Raw genomic sequence first — 21,355 nt, 5'->3', positions numbered from 1 at the left:
ACTGCACCCAAAAACGCAGCAAAAAACGCAGCATGCGCATGTAGCCTAAACTGTAATACTACAGCATTTACAGGCATACCATGACAGAGGTGACTGGGGCCTTAAGCCAGCTATAGTAATCCATCAGTGCACTATGATTGCATTGCAGGAGGCTATTGGAAATCCGTGCTTAGCACTGCGCGATACTCGATCGAGGTGCTCGGGCATGCTCGTTACTTGGCTGAATATTGCGTGTGCTCTAGAGTGCACCGCATGTTTTGCAGCTGCTACACAGCCAGTAAACATGCGGGAATTGCCTGCCATACACGGTAATGCCATACCATGTTGGCTCTCCACATCGTGTCATCTGGTCTTGTATGACACCTGGGGGCTCGATGCTCAACACACTGTCATCGGGAAGCAGTTCAGGGAGACTTGATCTAGGATGGAGAGCTTAGATTACAGCAGGGATTGTACACTTGCACCCTTTAGTGTCTTTTATGTGGCACTAGAGGGTGTTTTTAGTCTTGTTTAACCTAATAATTCAATAAATTATGGCATGGCATCCTGATAACTAGCCAAGGTAAAGCAGACCACTGCGGGCTGGTATTATCAGCCTGGGAAGGCCCATGGTCATTTTTCCCTTACCAGCCTAAAAAATATCAGCTTGCAGCCACCACAGAATTGGCACATCCATTAGATGCCCTAGTGCAGTGACAAACGAGATAATGGTAGTTGGGATTGATGTCAGCTGTGTAATGCCAGATGTCATCAAGCCCAGTGTTTAGTAATGGAAGGTTGCTGAACATAACCCCATTACTAACCAAGGAAGTGTAACGTGAAAACACACGAGGAATAAAATAGTTTATTTGAATAAAGGCTCCCCCCACACTTTCCCTGGTTCACCAATTTATCAGTAATTAAATAAAAAAAAAAAACACACAGAAAAAAAATTTAAATAAAAACTCCCCCAAATTATCCCTCGTTCACAAATTTATTATCAAAAATGTTCCCACAAACCTGCTCCATTGTGATCTACAATCCCTGACTTCAGTTCCAGTGACTGAATACCAGTAAAGTACGGATATTCACAGGCGCCAGGTAGTGACAACAATGCTCATCAGTGTCACTGGGTCTTGCTGAGCGCAGTGGTGAATTGGCGACTTTGATGAGAGGTGACATCACTACCTGGCACCTGTGAGTAGCTGTACTTCACTGCTATTCACAGTTGCTGGAGCTACATTTTGGGATTGTGGACTATAAATGGAACTTTGTGGGAACATTTTTGATAATAAATTGGTAAACAAGGGATAGTATGGGGGAGTCTTCATTCAAATAAACAATTTTTTCTTGTGTGTGCATGTTTTGTTTGTTTTTTATTACTGTTTTATTAATGTCTGATAGACACCTTTCCATTACTAACCCCTGGGATTGGTGCCAACTGACATTACACAACTGACATTACACAGCTGACATCAACCCCCTAAAATATCAACCTGATTGCCACTGCACTAGGGCAATCAAGAAGAGTCAGGCAAAGCACCAGTATTGATGCTCTAAGTCTGGGGCGACTGCTGACTGTTACTTTTGGCTAGAAAGGGACAAGTAACCATGTGACTTCCCAGTCTGATAATACCAGTCCACAGCTGTCGGTTTTAACTTGGCCGGTTATCAAAAATGGGGGGACCCCACGTAATTTTTTAAACTTTATTTATTTAGTTCCCAGCAGCGACCCAGGAGTCAGAGATGAGTCCAGGCATCTCCCCCATGCTGTTATTCCACTTGAGTGCTGTTTCCATCTATTTCAGAGATTTTCTGGCCCACCTGTTAGTTTTAAACAAAAATGCTTGAGTTTACCTTTGACTTCCATTATACTGATTACTTGAATCGAGTCCGTCCTAGCGTCCGACCTGCTCAATGTTCGAGTATTGAACACTCGAACATTTTAGTGCTCGCTTATCACTAATTATTAGATTTAAACCTTATCAACTTACGTTGTTCTTAAATTATAGGACCCAAGAATACTGTTCTGAAGTTTGTTGTAAAATTTTTCCCACCTGACCACACTCAACTTCAAGAAGAATTAACAAGGTTTGTGTTATACAATGTTTTTATTTTCCTTGCGCAGACCACTCTAATTCCAGTCTTATTACATTTGTTAAATTAATAAAGGGGGTTCTATGAAATTATTTTGTGCTCCCTACAGGATACCCATATACAGTGCTTTGGAAAGTATTCAAAGCCGTGAACATTTCTACAATTGTTTCACGTTACATCCAAAAATTTATATGTATTTTATTGAGATTTCATGTGATATACCAATACTAATTAGCAAGTATTTGTGAAGTATGAAGGAAATGATACACCGTTTTCTAAATATTTTAAAAATATAAATCTGAAAATTGTGAGTTGCATTTGTCTTCAACCCCCTGTAGTCTAATATCCCAAAATAAAATAATGAGCGTCCAATTAAATCCAGAAGTCCCCTAATTAGTACATGGAGTCCACCTGTGGGTAGTTAACTCTTAATATAACTACAGCTAGTCTGTAAAGGCCTCAGAGGTATGTTTGAGAAATTAAGCGATCAAAGCGTCATGAAAAGCAAGGAACACACCAGACAGGTCACTGATAAAATTATGGAGAACAGTTAAGCAGGGTTGTTATTTAAAAAAAAAATAAAAATAAATAGCCAAGAAAGGTGAGCACTAATCAGAGAAGCATTCAAGAGGCCCGTCGTCACTTTAGTGGAGAAGCAGAGATCCACAGCTCACGTGGTAGAATGACAATCGTATCACGCTCAAAGGTGAGTTTGAGCCAAGTATCATTTGCATATCGCATCCAATACCTTCACTAATGGGACCTCGACCTTAGTCGTCTACCCTGGCCTTTATGTAAGTGGCAAAAAGAAAGCCAATTTTTAAAGTAAGGTATAAGAAATCCTGTTTGCATCTAAGGGACACAGCTACCATGTGGCAGAAGGTGCTCTAGAGAGACTAAAGTAGACCGTTTCGGGCTAAATGCAAAACGCTATGTGTGATGGAAAACTAACACTCAACATCACCCTACAAACACTATCCTAACTATCAAACAAGGTGGTGGCAGCATCATGCTGTGGGGATTTGTTTCTTCGACAAGGAAGCTGGACAGAGTTGATGGGACTATGGATGGAGCTAATTACAGGGCAATCATGAAGGAAAACCTGTTAGAGGCTGCGGCGTAGGTTCACCTTGCAGCAGGAGGACCATAAACATGCAGCTTGAGCTACAATGGAATGGTTTAGATCAGTGATTCCCAAATTCCAGTCCTCACGGCCCCAACAGATCATGGTTTCAGGATTTCCTTAGCTTTGCACAAGTGATGCCATGATAATGCTTCACCTGTGCAATGCTAAGGAAATCGAGAAAGCATGACCTTTTGGGGGCCGGGAGGACTGGAGTTGGGAAACACTGGTTTAGATCAAAGCATATTCACGAGTGTGATTGGCCCAGTCAAAGCCCAAAGATGAGATCCTAGAGACATCCCAAAAGACTTGCAGCAGTAATTGCAGCATAATGGGGTTCTACAAAGTATTGATTAAGATGGGCTGAATACAAATGCCCGTCACAATTTTCAGATTTATATTTTTAAAATTTTTAGAAAACCATATATCATTTCCTTTACGCTTCACAAATGCTTACAAATGTGTTGGTATATTACATGAAATTCTAATAAAATACTTTTAAATTTGTGGGTTTAATGTAAACAAAATGTGGGAAAATTCATGGGGTATGAGTACTACTTCAAGACATTGTAGAATATATTTTTTACTACACTTTATATTTTCTAATATGCCTAGGTGTTTAACCTGTACATTGTCTGCCCTACAAACCAGATGTGTTACCAGCATGTTTTATAATCCCAATAACTGCACAAGGTTGGAGTTATGGACCGGAGCAGTAAAAGACTAATTTCTGTAATGTCCATATAAGAATGAACCGACTTTAGAAATTAAAGATTTGTAAAAACTAACAATTTTAAGGACCACTGCTTAGTTTAGAAGAATGTTGGCTTGGCAAGTTATGAATCATGAGAACATGGCCAGCTGGCAGCTCTTTTATGGCTTTTAGAAGTTGTTCAGCAATTTTGGCAATGTGCACTGCACAGCACAGATCTGCCTACTTAAAGGAGGGCATTATTTGTTGTTGTTTTCAAATGTTTCATCATGATGTGCGAGATTTATTAAAACAAAAATGGCATTCAGTCTGAAATTGGAAAAGAAAAAAGTTTTGTAGATTAATGTGTCCTTCCGATGGATAAAGAAAAAAAAAAGTCCGTTGCATTTCTGCCTTCCCCAGATTTCTGACCCTGTGCTGCACAAGTAAACATGGCCTTGTTTAGGGACTAAACATTGATATCACAGATTTAAACTGTGTGCAATGAATTACAGATAAAGAACTGTGGAGGGGGATCTGTGGACTTGCTGACAAAAACTATCTGCGGGTAATTACCAGGAGGTCAGAACATCAGCTCTGGACCTCAAAACATTCTAAAGAAAAAAAAGACAGACAAATCATCTCAATTTCAAATAAAATCAAATAAATGTATAAATGCTCACAAGACCAAGGAAAAGTCAGTGGTGCAGTCTAGGACAGCCGCCAATATTTTTTTTTTTTAAAACTATTATTCAAATTTGGCTTGTTAAAGTGGTTGTAAGAGAAAAGAAAGGAGGACATCTTTTTGTTGCAGAACAGCCTCCTGTTTTTTCCAGACATCTGTTGTGTTTACCGGGGTGTAGTCGTATGTTTATTATAAATTATATATTGGACAGCCATTCCTCAATCCATAGGTTTCCTATTTTAAAGTAATAAAGCTTATCTTCACCTCTTGCACCTTTACAGTGGTGCCAACACTGTCTTCCAACATTGCGTGTCAGTGTGACGTCACAAGATCCTGGTGGCCAATCAGCGGCTTCACTCTCTCCGCCTTTGGATAAAATCGCTTACATCTGGTGGAAGTGAGCATTGCAACCCCCCTTTCTTCCTTTGGATGTGATTGGCTGCCGGAAAAGCGTGACTTCACACTGATACACAATGCCTAGAGAGAGAGTGCCGGAATGGTGCTGGAGGTGAGCATAAGCTTCATTATTTTTAAAAGGGGAAACCTACTGATTAAGAAATGGTTGTCCCAGTAGGGGACAATCCCTTTAAGATTTCATACCACAATCAACCCATGAAGAAAAACATATCCCTTTATGTGATCTCAGGCAATAGTATATTCATCTATGCATCATAGAAGTCTACATCAGAGAGGCATCTTTAGAAGTGTCAAAAGGGGAAGATTTGCTGTAAGAGGCCTATACTAATGAAACACCATTGTTTTTTATCTACCTACATTGCTTATTTAGTTGTGTAAATTGTACTTATTTATTACGCTATGGCGCCAATTCATCATTGCTTGATTCACCGTTTTTAATGGAGTAACTTGCTTCTTTTTTGTGGTTGTAGTATTTGTGACTTATTCTTTTATATATTTGCACCACTTTTAAGTTGTCTTTCTTCTTTTTCTCCAAACAGCTTTTTTTGATCCAGATTTTTTAGATTGAGGCATGAAATGTGACTCTTTCAGATGTTTTTTTGTAGGAAGGCTTCTGGAGGAGTTTTAACTTTGAAGAAATTGAAGACTTTTGAGACCTTTAGTGCTTAAATGTCACAAAAAATGGCCAAATAAAAAAAAAAAAAAAAAAAAAAGTGCCTTTGAAGAACATACACCATGTTGAAGCATTTGTCGCAAAAAAAATAAAAGTGCGGCAGTAAATTGCAAATGAAGAATCAGGCCCTAATATCTGTGTGCACTAGAAAATGGAATTTTTTTAAGAAAATTCCACATCCTCTGAAAGATTACCGCACCTGCAGTAAAAAAAACCGCAGCAAACAGCACCCGAATACCGAATGCGGATTTACCGCGGTTTGCCGCAGTTTTTCCACAGGTTGTTCCCTGCGGTATTTTACCATTATTTGTGGCAAAAACGTCAGGCACCTGCGTAAAAGAAGTGACATGCACATTAATTCCGCGGCAAAACCCGCAAGGGTAAAAAAACGCAGTGTGCGCGCAGCATTTTTTAATCCCCATAGCTTTTGCTGGGGAATGACCGCAGAAAGGTTAACATTTTCTGAAGCATTCCTTCAGTGAAATCCACAGCAATTCCTCGGTAAAATCCGCAGCGTGCATACAGGGCCTAAAGTGCTAACTCTTTATTTCTTTGACTCAAAATAATTTCTGTTCTTTGAATTGCTGATTATTTACGAGTAGGTCTAAGAGTGATTGACACACAATATGTCTGCACAATGTATTTTTTCCCCACCATTTGTGTTTTACTGTATTTAAACCAATTTGTTTTCTTAACACCTTGGAAATGTTTTGTCAGTAAATATCTCAATTTTATTGTCATAAGTTATGTTGTTTCTGCAAAAAGAACACAACAACCTACTGATACACATAAATATAGGGCAGAGGGCATCCCTCTCATTGGTTAAAGGGAATCTGTCCGAAGGTTTTTGCTGCCTCATCTGAGAACCGCATGATGTACTGAAAGAGATCTTGAATCCAGTGATGTATCACTTAGATTACTGGGTGCAGCTGTTCTGACACAATCAGAATTTTTATATATAGCCATACAGTGCTGGCCAAAAGTATTGGCACCCCTGCAATTCTGTCAGATAATACTCAGTTTCTTCTTGAAAATGATTGCAATCACAAATTCTTTGGTATTATCTTCATTTAATTTGTCTTCAATGAAAAAAAAAAAAAATTGTCAAAGCCAAATTGGATATAATTCCACACCAAACATAAAAAGGGGAGGGGGACAAAAGTATTGGCACTGTTTGAAAAATCATGTGATGCTTCTCTAATTTGTGTAATTAACAGCACCTGTAACTTACCTGTGGCACCCAACAGATGTTGGCAATAACTAAATCACACTTGCAGCCAGTTGACATGGATTAAAGTTGACTCAACCTCTGTCCTTGTGTGTACCACATTGAGCATGGAGAAAAGAAAGAAGACCAAAGAACTGTCTGAGGACTTGAGAATCCAAATTGTAAGGAAGCATGAGCAATCTCAAGGCTACAAGTCCATCTCCAAAGACCTGAAAGTTCCTGTGTCTACGGTGCGCAATGTCATCAAGAAGTTTAAAGCCCATGGCACTGTGGCTAACCTTCCTAGGTGTGGAAGGAAAAGAAAAATTGACGAGAGATTTTAACGCAAGATTGTGAGGATGGTGGATAAAGAACCTCGACTAACATCAAAACAAGTTCAAGCTGTCCTGCAGTCCGAGAATACAACAGTGTCAACCCGTACTATCCGTCGGCGTCTGAATGAAAAGGGACTGTATGGTAGGATACCCAGGAAGACCCCACTTCCTTCCCCGAGACATAAAAAAAGCCAGGCTGGAGTTTGCCAAAACTTACCTGAGAAAGCCTAAAACGTTTTGGAAGAATGTTCTCTGGTCAGATGAGACAAAAGTAGAGCTTTTTGGGAAAAGACATCAACATAGAGTTTACAGGAAAAAAAAAAAAAAAAGAGGCATTCAAAGAAAAAAACACGGTCCCTACAGTCAAACATGGCGGAGGTTCCCTTATGTTTTGAGGTTGCTTTGCTGCCTCTGGCACTGGACTGGTTGACCGTGTGCATGGCATTATGAAGTCTGAAGACTACCAACAAATTTTGCAGCATAATGTAGGGCCCAGTGTGAGAGAGCTGGGTCTTCCTCAGAGGTCATGGGTCTCAAAATGGCAGTTTGGAGAAGGCCCCCTTCAAATCTCAGGGACCTGGAGCAGTTTGCCAAAGAAGAATGGTCTAAAATTCCAGCAGAGCATTTTAAGAAACTCATTGATGGTTACCGGAAGTGGCTGTTCGCAGTTATTTTGGCTAATGGTTGTGCAACCAAGTATTAGGCTAAGGGTGCCAATACTTTTGTCTGGCCCATTTTTGTAGTTTTGTGTGAAATGATCAATGATTTGATTTTTGTTTCATTCTCCTTTGTGTTTTTTCATTGCAAGCAAAATAAATGAAGATAATAATATCCAAGAATTTGTGATTGCAATCATTTCCAAGAAGAAACTGAGTATTATGTGACAGAATTGCAGGGGTGCCAATATTTTTGGCCAGCACTGTATAGCAGAACTGAGAGATGTCCTGCCCACAACGGGCTCTCTATAGAGATTGTATATTGACATTGAGGTATCGGAGAAGGGGGCATGCCAGACTGCCGTGTTATTGACATTGTAGTCCAAGCAATGATAAGTCCTGCTGCTTAAAGAAACATAGCACAACCGATCAGACCTTGACAAGACAGGGATCCCTGAATTTTCTGTGTTAGCCCTTGCAGCATTATGTCTGTAATTACATAGTAAAAACCTGCTAACAGATTCCCTTTAAATAGCTGCATATAAAATTGTGGCTTGGACCATTCTTCCAGCAGCTGACTGATACAAGTCATGGAGCTCTAATATTGACTTGCACATTCGATGGGGTTAGTATCTCCAGGGTTAGCACATTAGGGAGCTGTATTCCAGTTTTGTGCTGTCTTCCTATTATCCTAATATCATTCAGCTCTGAGACACAAGTGGGAGTTCATGTAAATCAATGAGTTCTTGTCTGGGAAAAAAATTACACGCAGAGTTTGAAGCTGACAGCCGCTGTTTGCATTTTTCATGCACTGATTAATAGTGCTCGTGTCTGACAGACAAAGCCGCTCACTAGATTATTGACTTGACAAAAATTTCCCCAAGACACTAATAACCATTGTTACTTTCAGAAATTCATAGAAGGTTAATTTGTTCTGTCTTCCTGTCAAGCAGCATGATTTTAGTGAAAGTCTTATCCTGTACAGTTTTGTATTAAAAGAAATCTGGCAGGAGATTTATGCTGCCGAAACCACAGGCAGCTTGAATTAGACGCCGGATGCTTTATTACCGTCTTGTGTGTCTTACTCTGAAACACGGTAGAGATTCAGAGAACACATTCTTTGAAATGTCAGCCGAAAACTGTGTCTCCAAAAGACTGGTGACCAACAGCTTCCTCTTCGCTAGACTGTCAGGTATCCTTCTATACACACACTCATGGGCAGACCTATCATCTTAAAAGAGATGAGCAGTATCTCTCCGGCCTCTTGGACTAGTCATCCTGAGATGCATGGTGCTTATCAACTCTTCAAAGTTTGTATTCTCTGTCACACTGCAGCATTTCAGAGTAAAACGTACATGGCTGTAATAACGCAGCAAGCTTCTGATTTATGCTGCCTGCGTTGGGATTCTCTTTAGTTCTGCAGGTTCTCAGAAGATGCTTTCATTATTCTGCTACTATCATACTGGATCTTGGGGTCACCCAGACAATTTAGTCATTTCCATGAACAATCATACTTTATTTTCTATTCATTATGCAACTCATTTGATAAATATAGTCCAGACATTGACGAGGTTAGAAATAATGATTTTTACTTGAAATAGTAATTTTCTCCTTCAAATTTTGCTGTTGGCACAGAATGCTCCTCTGCAGCTATAACAGCTTTGCAGACCTTTGGCATTCTAGCTGTTAATTTGATAAATTAATCTGGAGATAATTCCCCCCATGCTTCCAGAAGCCCCTCCCACAAGTTGGATTGGCTTGATGGGCACTTTTTGTGTACCATACAGTCAAGCTGCTCCCACAAGCGCTCAATAGGGTTGAGATCTGGTGACTGGTCTGGCTACTACATTACAGATAGAATACCAGCTGTCTGTTTCTTCCCTAAATAGTGCATGCATAATTTGGAGGTGTGCTTTGGGTCATTGTCCTGTTGCAGGATGAAATTGGCTCCAATCAAGCACTGTCCACAGGGTGTGGCATGGCATTGCAAAATGGATTGATAGCCTTCCTTATTCAAAATCCCTTTTACCTTGTACAAATCTCCCACTTTACCAGCACCAAAGCAACCCCAGACCATTACATTACCTCCACCATGCTTGACAGATAGCGTCAGGCATTCTTCCAGCATTTTTTCAGTTGTTCTGCGTGTCATAAATGTTCTTCTGTGTGATCCAAACACCTCAAGCTTCGATTTGTCTGTCCATAACACTTTTTTTCCCAATATTTCTCTGTCCAATGTCTGTTCTTTTGCCCATATTAATCAGTTCCTTTTATTAGAAAGTCTCAGATATGGCTTTTTCTTTGCCACTCTGCCCTGAAGGCAAGCATCCCAGAGTCGGCTCTTCACTGTAGACGTTGACACTGGTGTTTTACGGGTACTATTTAATGAAGCTGCCAGTTGAGGACCTGTGAGGCATCGATTTCCCATACTAGAGACTCTAATGTACTTCTCTTGTTGCTCAGTTGTACAGTGGGGCCTCCCACTTCTCTTTCTACTCTGTTTAGAGCCTGTGTGTGCTCTCTGATGGGAGTAGTACATACCGTTGTAGGAAATCTTCAGTTTCTTAGTAATTTCTCGCATGAAATATCCTTAATTTCTGAGAACAAGAATAGACTGTTGCGTTTCACATGAAAGTTCTCTTTTTCTGACCATGTTGAGAGTTTAAAGGAACCAACAATTGTACTGCTCCAGATTCTCAACTAGCTCAAGGGAAGGTCAGTTTTATAGCTTCTCTAGTCATCAAAACTGGTTTCAGCTGTGCTAACATACTTGCACAAGGGTTTTCAATGGATTTCTAAACATCCGTTAGCCTTCTAACAGTGTAAGATGTTAAATACTGTTTGTATAGAGTCTAGTGCAAGTGTACAAGGGAAACACAGAGACACAGGTTTGCTAAACAGTTCTTCATACAAGTAAGTGCACAAAACATGAAGGGTTAAACAGTTGCAGGGTGCAGAGGCTGGGAACAAATTAACCCTAGAACGCGCAACCATAGAAATCTAATATAGAAACAAGTGACCTAGCAGGCCTGCGAGGCCCCAGGTATGCATTCTAGGGTTAAGCAGGAATGGATCCTCAAAGTTCAGCAGAAGTGTCAAAGTATAATTCAGTCTCTCTTACTGTACTTGTAAACGTCCATGGCAGAGCAGAAAGGTTCCTGTGTGGACACAAGTTCCAGGGATCCAAAACAGAGGATGGCAGAAAAGTAGTTATTCCAAAGACTTCAGGAGATCAGGTTACAGGCAGACTGCAAACAGGATTCAGAAGCACTGGTCCATCAGCTGAGATGGCTTAAGCAGGTAATTGGCAGAGAACAGGGCGGGAACATAGAAGCTGAGGAATCCATATTGACTGAGGGCAAAGGTGAGGGCAACAGAACAGGAAGCAAGATGGCCAATGAAGAAAAAACAGCTTAAAGCAAAATGACAAAACAAGGCAAAAAGTCAGAAAACCTCACACACAGCAAACACAATGGTACCATTAGAACACTGGAGTGGTGGTTGTTGGAATGGGCCTCTATACACCTATATAGAAATTGCATTCAAAACCAGACGTTTGCAGCTAAAATAGTCATCTACCACATTAACAATGTATAGAGTATATTTCTGTATAATTTAATGTTAGCTTTGAAAAAAATGTGCTTTCCTTTCAAAAATTAGGAAATATCTAAGTGACCCCAAACTTTTGAACGGTAGTGTGTGTGTGTATATATATGTATGTATGTATATGTGTGTGTGTGTGTGTGTGTGTGTGTGTGTGTATATGTATGTATATGTGTATATATATATATATATATAATATATATATAATGTATGTATGTGTGTGTGTATATATATATATATATATATATATATATATATATATATATATATATATATATGTTATATATATAATCAATAATCAACAAAGTTTTAATTTTTTAAATGCCAATAGTTCAGGATCTAATTATACATTTCCTCTGCAGACCCATGTTATGAAGATGTGATTTGAATAAGGCTTGGGGTTCACACATTATTCAAAGCTCACTTAAAGGGAATCTGTCACCAGGTTTTAACAACCCCATCTCAGACCAGCCAGAGTTAGGAACAGAGACTCTGATTCTTGTGAAATGTCACTTACTAGGCTGCATGTTGTATTTTATATAATCACGGTTCATCATCTGCTGCAGATCGAACGGTTAGGCTGAGCTCTGTATAACACCGCCCCACCACTGATTGACAGTTGTCTGTGTGCACTGTGAATAGGTAGAAAGCATCCAATCAGTAGTAGGGGCAGAGTAATACAGAGCTCATGAAAATGGAGGACTATATGTCATGAGGTTTACCTATTTTTTAATCTGCAGATAAAACTGTTCTCTCATCAAAACTACAGAAAGGAACCCAGTAAGTGAAGCATTACTAGAATAAGGTGCTCTGCCCCCATGTTATGCTGTTTTCAGAATAGGTGAAAAATATCTGGTTTCCGATTCCCTTTTGTGACTGGGTCCTTCTCCCATATCACACAATCAACAGAGCGAGAGATGGCTGTAGAATCCAAAGAGCATTTATTCCAGACAAATCAAATGGTCCATAACATAATCCACAAAACTGAGGGTAAAATTAGTAACGAAACACGAATATAGTCCAGTAAGCGATAAATATCCAGGTCTCTCTGAGAATCACAGCTTCTCCCAGAGTATCAATCCTTCTCTCTTCAAGTTCTCAAACAGACTGCCTGAATCTCCCAGGTAAGCACAGAGGTTGGGTGGGTCCCAGGCCCCTTCCCCCAAACTTAGGAACAGGAACACTACAGGGGGTGATTACCTACATGCAATACAATGTACACACAAGCAGTACAAATATTGGACAGTGAACCAAGCTTAAAATACGAATCTGCACATGATACACCTCCCCCCATATCCCACCATCACACCTTTAATTTTTTCATTTTTTTTTTATACCTGCATAATGCTCTGTGTTTATGCAAGTGTTGACTTAAATGGTGCATACCATAGCACTGGAAAGTGGACTTGTGGTTCTCCATTAAGGGTGTTCCAAGAACATGTCTAGCACTTGTGCAGCTTTGAGCTTCACTAAAAAACACCCACAAAGGCTCTGATTTATCAAGAATAGCGTTTTGCATGCTTGTCTTAATGAAAGGCCCCCTAGAATAAGATGCACCGAATTCATTAAGAAGCATTCCACTTTAAGGAATTTGGCACATTTTTCAACTGCTGGTCATCACCTCCAGAAAACGTTGCATACATTTCCATCATAATTTTGTGTATTGAATTCTAATGAATTTTTCTGGCTTACTTGGCCACTCCCTGTCACCCCAGAGTTCTTCAGAATTTTCAAACAGTGGGCTGAGTTAGCCAGGACTGGTGCCAAAAGTCGGAAAACGTTATGCAAGTTCAAGTTGCTATAAAATTGTTCATTTCAAGTACTTTTATACCAGATTCTGAAAAAGCATCCTGATGTATCGGACCCAAAGTCTTAGGCCTCGCTCTCATTAGCGTACAGCTTCCGATGTGATGTGCTAATGACAGTCAGCTAAAGCTCTGCTGCGAGCGGGAGCCAAGTGCCATCTACTGTGCTCCGTTTCTCTCACATACAGGAATCAAAGCACAGATGAGGATAAGATGGAGAGATTAATTTCTCGCTCTTCTTCATTGCCTGTTTCTGCGTATATCACACTGCATTTGAATGTCATCTGAGTGCAGTCCGATGTTTCATATGCATCCATAGACTTGTATGGGGCGTGTGATCCTAGACACAGCACATTTTTTTTATCATTTACAATAGGTCTTGTTTCTGCACATTTTTCTCCTTGTCTTCTGTATTCTTTTTTTTTTTTTTTGTAAATTCTTTATTTAACTGCCTTATTGTGTAACATTGGTGCGAGTGCATTGATGTTTTGATGTGTTATTGGATTGCACTCGTCCGTATTAATCGCAAGTGGGAGCGTGGCTTTAACCAGGAACTAGTCAGGTAATAAAATTATACGTTACATTAGTGAATAATATCTGTGAACACCGCACATAAAACCTAACAACAAGATAAACTATAGACAGGCTCACCAAAGACAGACTGTTCAACATGAGAAATTCAGACTGAAATTTTTCCATAGGAATATTACCGCTAGCTATGATATACCTACTATCTGACTTACTACTGGTATTCTATGTTGATTCTTTAAATTCAGTTAGATTTCACACTTCTAATTTTAATCTGCTCTAAAACATGTTAGCAATTGGTTGTGACAGCCAGTTTGGGTCAGGGTAACTCTGAGAACATGTGGCTATTTTTGGAAATGGTTCTGTACAAATTATATATGGTAACTCTCCAAACAAGAAAGGTTGTTGGTGTGTGCATCCACAATGCCAGTGTCTGTGCACTTTTGGCTCATAGATATTTCTGTACCTTGACTAATCACATCACCTCTAATGCTGCCTTCTTTTTTCGGTAGGTACCTCTTTGCTCTTCAAGTGAAACAGGATTTAGCACAAGGCAAGCTAACATGTAACGAAAGCAGCGCAGCACTCCTCATCTCACACATTGTACAGTGTAAGTTGTTATATCTTTATATACTCTGTATACAGGGTGGGCCATTTATATGGATGCACCTAAATAAAATAAAAATGGTTGGTGATATCAACTTCCTGTTTGTGGCTAATTATTATAAGGGAGGGGGGAAACTTTTCAAGATGGGTAGTGACCATGGCAGCCATTTTGAAGTAGGCCATTTTGGATCCAACTTTATTTTTCCCAATGGGAAGAGGATCATGTGACACATCAAAGGTATTGAGAATTTCACAAGAAAAACTGGTGTGCTTGGTTTTAACGTAACATTATTCGTTCATTAGTTATTTACAATTTTATGCCCACTTATAAAATGTGTTCAAAGTGCTGCCCATTGTGTTGGATTATCAATGCAACCCTCTTCTCCCACTTTTGAGACACTGATAGCAACACCACAGAAGAAATGCTAGCAAAGGCTTCCAGTATCCGTTGTTTCAGATGCTGCACATCTTGTATCTTCACAGCATAGACAATTGCCTTCAGATGAACCCAAAGATAAAAGTCTAAGATAGTGAGATCGGGAGACCTTGGTGGCCATTCATCTGGCCTACGATGACCAATCCATTTTCCAGGACACTGTTCATGTAGGAATCTTCGGACCTGACACACATAATGTGATGGAACACCACCTCAAGTTGATATCAATTGATACCAACCATTCCCATTTTATTTAGGTGTATCCATATAAATGGCCCACCGTGTGTGTGTGTGTGTGTATATATATATATATATAGATAGATAGATAGATAGATAGATAGAGATATATAATGTTGTGACTGACTTTCTCAAAGGGAATCTCTCACCAGGTATTTGCTATACCATCTGAAATCAACATAATGTCAGGGGAAGGGAACGTGATTCCAGCAATGTATTGTTCACTAGGCTGGTTGCTATAATTGTACAAAATCTGCTGCAGAAGTACCAGTTCTGAATGCTGAGCTCTTTATAACCCCACCTCCACCACTAATTGGCAGCTTTCAGCCTATGCACTCTGTATACAGAAAGCTGTCGTAGGCATAAAGTTGGAGGGGGCTAGGTTAAACAGAGCTTGTGAATGACTACATGCAGCAGGTTTACTAGTCCTCTAGTGATAATCTGCTACAGTGATTTTATGACAACTATAGCAAAGAGCCCAATAAGTGACACATTGCTTGAATCAAGCTCTCTGCACCTACATTATGTTGCACGCATATTAGAGAGCAAAAAAATCTGATGTGAGATACCCTTTATCCTGGCCTGTCACCCTTTTAGAAGGAATAGCGGGAAGAATTTTCCATTTTTATTCCAAATTGAGAAAATGAAAATACATCTACATAGAACGATACTGGTGATGCAGAGAAAGCTGCTGCAAAAAAACCTGCATATTATTTAAAATTGCTACCCGCACAAAGAATATTTCTACAACTTTCTATGAAAAAAAAGCATGTTACCATTCCAAAAGTAAATATGGGGATGTTGGAACAAAAAAAAACTTTATAGAAAACCCCCCACAAATATGGCAATGTCTAAAGGCCCCGTTACACGCAGCGACGTATCTAACGATATATCGCCGAGGTCACGGATCCCGTGACGCACATCCGGCATCGTTAGTGACGTCGTTGCGTGTGACACCAACGAGCGGCCGTTAACGATGGAAAATACTCATCAAATCGTCCATCGTTGACACGTCGTTCATTTTCAAAAAATCATTGATTGTTGCGCACGCAGGTTGTTCGTCGTTCCCGAGGCAGCACACATCGCTATGTGTGACACCTTGGAAACGACGAACTACAGCTTACCTGCAGCCGCCGGCAATGAGGAAGGAAGGAGGTGGGCGGGATGTTAGAGCCGCTCATCTCCGCCCCTCCGCTTCTATTGGGCGTCCGCTTAGTGACGTCGCTGTGACGCTGCACGAACCGCCCCCTTAGAAAGGAGGCGGTTCGCCGGCCACAGCGACGTTGCTAGGCAGGTAAGTCCGTGTGATGGCTCCTAACGATATTGTGTGCCATGGGCAGCGATTTGCCCGTGACGCACAAATGATGGGGGCGGGTGCTTTCCCCAGCGACATCGCTAGCGTCGCTGCTTGTCAAGCCCCCTTTAGAAAAAAAAATGCATGTTGTGATTGCATATTCTGAATGAGGTTTTAGGCTATGTTCACACACTGCATCTTTTACTGCATTTTTGGTGCACTTTTGAGGTCACAAAGATGCACCTACATGCATGCATTTCCTTCTCCCAGCAAAGTCTATGAGATTTCTATTTTGCTGTCCATACTATGCATCTTGTTCTGGCTGCATCTTGGCTGCGTTTTTGAAAATGCCGCATGTCAATTCTTTTTGCATTTTTCCAGCGTTTTTGAGCCTTTCCAGTCAATAGATTTGACTTTAAAAAACGCATTGGGCAAAATGCAGTAAAAATGCAGTATAAGTTTTTGCCACGGTGCGTCTTTTGGGGTTAAAACGAAGCATCTTTGTGGCTAGAAAAGATGAAGTGTGTGAACATAACCTTTCTTTGACGTAAGAAAAAGTACCAACTCATATGAATACTGGTACAGGAGGAAGCCTCTGATGTCTGATATGGAGCATAACTTTCACACTTTGGCATAGTTAGAAGAAACACAAAAATAAAAGCTGTGAAAAGTTTGATTTTTACATTATTAGTACTAAATATAATCTGTATTGCTAAATATACTGTAGATAATTGATCATGTCACATAACTGTATTATATACAGGGCGGCACGGTGGCTCAGTGGTTAGCACTGCAGCCTTGCAGCGCTGGGGTCCTAGGTTCGAATCCCACCAAGGACACCATCTGCAAGGAGTTTGTATGTTCTCTCAGTGTTTGCGTGGGTTTCCTCCGGGTTCTCTGGTTTCCACCCACACTCCAAAGACATACAGCTAGGGAATTTAGATTGTGAGCCCCAATGGGGACAGTGTTCCTGATGTATGTAAAGCGCTGCGGAATATGTTAGCGCTATATAAAAAAAAATAAAGAAAAAAAAAAAAAAAGATATATAGTATATCGCTTCTACTTATGTGTGCTTGTACTTATTTGATAATTATTACTTTGACGCTCTTTTCTCTTTTCTAAACTAGCTGAAATTGGAGATTTTGATGAGGCTGTTGACCGGGAACATTTATCCAAAAATACTTACATGCCCCAACAAGAAGCTCTGGAAGAAAAGATTATGGATTACCATCGGAATCACTTGTGAGTGTTTGCTGGCAGTATGTTATTATAGTAATACCTTTTCTTCATAGAGATGAGCAATAATACACTACAATAGGCAAATGTTCACAAATTTATATAATTTGAGCCCAAAATAAATTTAATAAAAGTAAATTGAGCTGGATATATAGTGATTATCTTATGTGACAATCTTTGCTATAGTGCCAGCAGGTGACAGATAAGGGGGCTTTACACGTGAAAGCACCTGCCCCCGTCGTTTGTGCATCATGGGCAAATCGCTGCCTGTGACGCACAATATCGCTAGTACCCGTCACACATACTTACCTTCCTAGCGACGTTGTGGGCGGCGAACAGCCTCTTTTCTAAGGTGGCGGTCCGTGCGGCGCTCCTGGGGTGTCACACGTAGCGATGTGTGCTGCCTCAGGAACGACGAACAACCTAAACGAGCAACGACATTTGGGAAATGGACGACGTGTCTACAATTAACGATTTGGTATTTTGCATCGTTAGCTGTTGCTCGTACGTGTCACACGCAACGACGTTGCTAACGAGGCTTGATGTGCGTCACGAATTTCGTGACCCCCAACGACATCTCGTTAGCGATGTTGTTGCGTGTAAATCCCCCCTTTAAGCTAATAACTGTGAAGTCCATGTATATAACAAAAAAATAAAAAGGCTGTGCACTTACAAAAACATTTACATTTTATCACCCTTCGGTTTGATTGTTCCTGACTGTCTTTCGCTTCTGCTGTGATAACATGCCGTACATGCACATGTAACTTCTGCAGACATTCATTGTCCTCAGCCATCTTGTGCCATACCTGCAGGCATCACAGCTGAGACCAAAGATTGTCTGCAGTGGTCATGGGCAGGGAAAGGCTTGCAGGGAGACCACTAATTTGTTTCAATACATTGCTCTGCTTCTGTAACTGCTTTTTGACATAAGTAACATTTGTCAATTTACCGTCTACAGTGGACAGACCCCAGCTGAATCCGATTTCCAGCTTCTGGAGGTTGCCCGCCGTTTGGAGATGTATGGCATCAGACTGCATCCAGCCAAGGATAGGGAAGGCACTAAAATTAACCTTGCTGTTGCCAACACAGGAATTCTAGTATTTCAGGTTTGATTTATTTGATTGCCATATTGTTCACAATTGTCATATTTTTCCAGACCAACCTAGCCTGTACGTTTCATTTAAGCAGTCGTCACCTCATAAGCAAACAGATTCCTTAACGCAAATGATCCCTTTCTTAAATTGTAATCAATAGGAGAAAGTGCTCAGACCAATGACATATTTGATAAACTCAGTGTGAGCAGAGATTTAGCAAGCTATGAGCACTGGAGCCACAGTAAATATTTCCTGAAAACTCAATTAAATGTATTTGTGATTTTGTCATGATTATTTTACACACTAGACTATCTCATAAAGTAGCTTTATAGCTTTAGGTGTGTAATATAGTGTCAGTTAATATGTTCAACATGATGGTGAACACTGATCCCCAAATACACCCACCAATGGAGGCACCCAGCACCCCCACCGATTAGCTGTTCCTGGTGCCTGTGGCGGGCAGAAGTGATCAGTCATGGATTTGCACAGCTCCGTCAATTGCATGATGAGTAGTGGTGGATCTTCAGCACCCCGCTGCCGCCACTACACAGTGACGAACCTGTGCTCTTATGCAGCTAAGCACATTTAGCTGTCACTGGCAACAGCTGATCGGTGGAGGCCTTTAGGTGTCATACACCCACCAATCTGGTAGTGATAACCTTTCCTAAGGATAAGCCATCAATATTAAAGTAACGGAAATGCCTTTTAAGTACCTCCGTGGCGGACGAAGATGTAACATTAATCACATGGTCTTTCTCTACTGCATAGACTAAAAATGAAGCTGTCTATTGCATATTGATTTCGAGGACAAACTTTAATACAGCAAAGGTTGTTTCAAATTTGGCTCCCTCCAGTGACTATTAATAGTATGTTTGTATTAGTTGTTGGCAACGGACTGCTTCTGAAAGACTTTCATAGGACAAAGAATTGGAAACTCATCAGATTTATCTAGAAATGTTATTGTACAATAATTTATTTCTGTTACTCTTGCATTTAACACTTGCTTTCTACAGGGCCACACCAAAATTAATGCATTTAACTGGGCAAAAGTACGAAAGCTAAGTTTCAAGAGGAAAAGATTTCTTATTAAGTTACGTCCAGATGCAAATGTAAGTAACAAATATCGATACTGTCCATTGTACAGTTCTCCATGCCATCCAGTGTTTGATATACCTTATATATGGCACACTGGAATGTATAATTTATGACCTATTATATATATACGACCCTTCAGCTATTTTTCTTTTTTTCTTTTCTTTTGTGCTTCACCATCCTTTTCAGTATTAGCACTTCCCCAGAATACACCTAAATACGAACGACTTTTGATATTACACAAGGTTACTTGAACATTGCTGTTCTATATACCATATCATTATTTGTGCTGATGCCCAGTATCACAATACTTTATCCATATCACGTACATTTATCTGTTGTAAAATGCTCAAAAAGAGCAATGAAAAATGATTTTTGATGATTAAAAAATTAAACCAAAATTAAAGTATTGATGAAGAAAAAAAAAGAATAAATAACATGAAAAATTCTATAAAACACTGAGGGAGGTTATTGATACTTGCTACTCCTGCCTTGGAACAGTTTTGTTTTACAGGTAAATGCATGCAGCATAGGCCACTACCAGTGGCGCATGATGATTTGCAACAGTGGCACATTTATTTATCTCCTTGCTTGTGATCATATAGAATTTGTTGTCCTCTTTTCTTGAGTGATCATTACTTTTTATCTTTGTGCTCAGAGTTCTTACCAGGATACTTTGGAATTCATGATGGCCAGTCGGGATTTCTGCAAATCATTCTGGAAGATATGTGTTGAGTACCATGCCTTTTTCAGGCTCTTTGAGGAACCCAAACCAAAGCCAAAGCCAGTTCTTTTCAGCCGAGGTTCTTCTTTTAGATTTAGGTAGGTCTTGTATTCATCAGATTAAATGTTAAGCAAGTAATGTAGGTTATGGATCTGCTCCATATTTGGCAAAGATATTGTTACCCTAGCACTAATCTTCTGTATACTTTTTTGCTGGTCTCACTTTTACCATTATGTCAGAGTGAACATGGTAGCTTTTTTCCTCTTAAGTAGGATTTAGTCCAAACTCCTTAATTAAAGGGGTGGTCCAGCACCTAAAATGTTATTCCTAAATATCTATCTTTACACCCTAACAAGTATTGTAATTTGCTGCATCACATTACACTGCACTTCTCGCAATGTAGCTAGTCCCTAGATGTGTATATTTTTCTTTTTTTTTTGGTGCACTCTGGTGACGTTTTGTTTGAAAGGAGTCTGAAACATGATGTTACAGGAGGCTGGAGCTGCACTTACTTCCCGCAGTGTCTTTCACCCTATTCAAACAGAACATCACCTGGGCTTGATGATGCAGTTACTTACTAGTTTCTTGCATCGCCGCCCACTGAAGATGGCCAGGATCCATGGAGAGAGATGCTGTGGGAGATGAGTGTGCAGCGCTAGAACTCTGCTTCTATCTCCACTGCAGTCATAGCTTTTGTGAAAGAAGATGTTGTCAGGGCCAGAGCTATAATTAGTGAGTGACACCAGCGCTGCTCCACAGCTTCTAACATTGCCCTCAAATGAATAGTTAGCAGAGGGCGGCACTGGTGTCATTCACTGCTTTTATCACTGCCTTCAA

The 21,355-nt window shown here is 40.2% G+C and overlaps 1 protein-coding gene across 5 annotated transcripts in view; it reads left to right on the top strand.

Annotated features, from left to right (window-relative positions):
• The window catches only part of FARP1 (FERM, ARH/RhoGEF and pleckstrin domain protein 1), a 292,161-nt gene that overhangs the window by 203,641 nt on the left and 67,165 nt on the right, over positions 1-21,355 (top strand). For all 5 annotated transcript variants that reach the window (XM_075336730.1, XM_075336728.1, XM_075336727.1 and 2 more), the window contains exons 5-10: positions 1,992-2,070; positions 14,312-14,409; positions 17,500-17,614; positions 18,567-18,714; positions 19,716-19,811; positions 20,453-20,616. In XM_075336730.1, coding sequence (XP_075192845.1) covers positions 1,992-2,070; positions 14,312-14,409; positions 17,500-17,614; positions 18,567-18,714; positions 19,716-19,811; positions 20,453-20,616 — 700 coding nt within the window. The remainder of the gene's footprint in view (positions 1-1,991; positions 2,071-14,311; positions 14,410-17,499; positions 17,615-18,566; positions 18,715-19,715; positions 19,812-20,452; positions 20,617-21,355) is intronic.

This window comes from Anomaloglossus baeobatrachus, chromosome 2, assembly GCF_048569485.1.
Source record: "Anomaloglossus baeobatrachus isolate aAnoBae1 chromosome 2, aAnoBae1.hap1, whole genome shotgun sequence".
NCBI lineage: Eukaryota > Metazoa > Chordata > Amphibia > Anura > Aromobatidae > Anomaloglossus > Anomaloglossus baeobatrachus.
The sequence above is the reverse complement of the archived record's forward strand: the minus strand, read 5'-3'. Positions and strand labels throughout refer to the sequence as shown.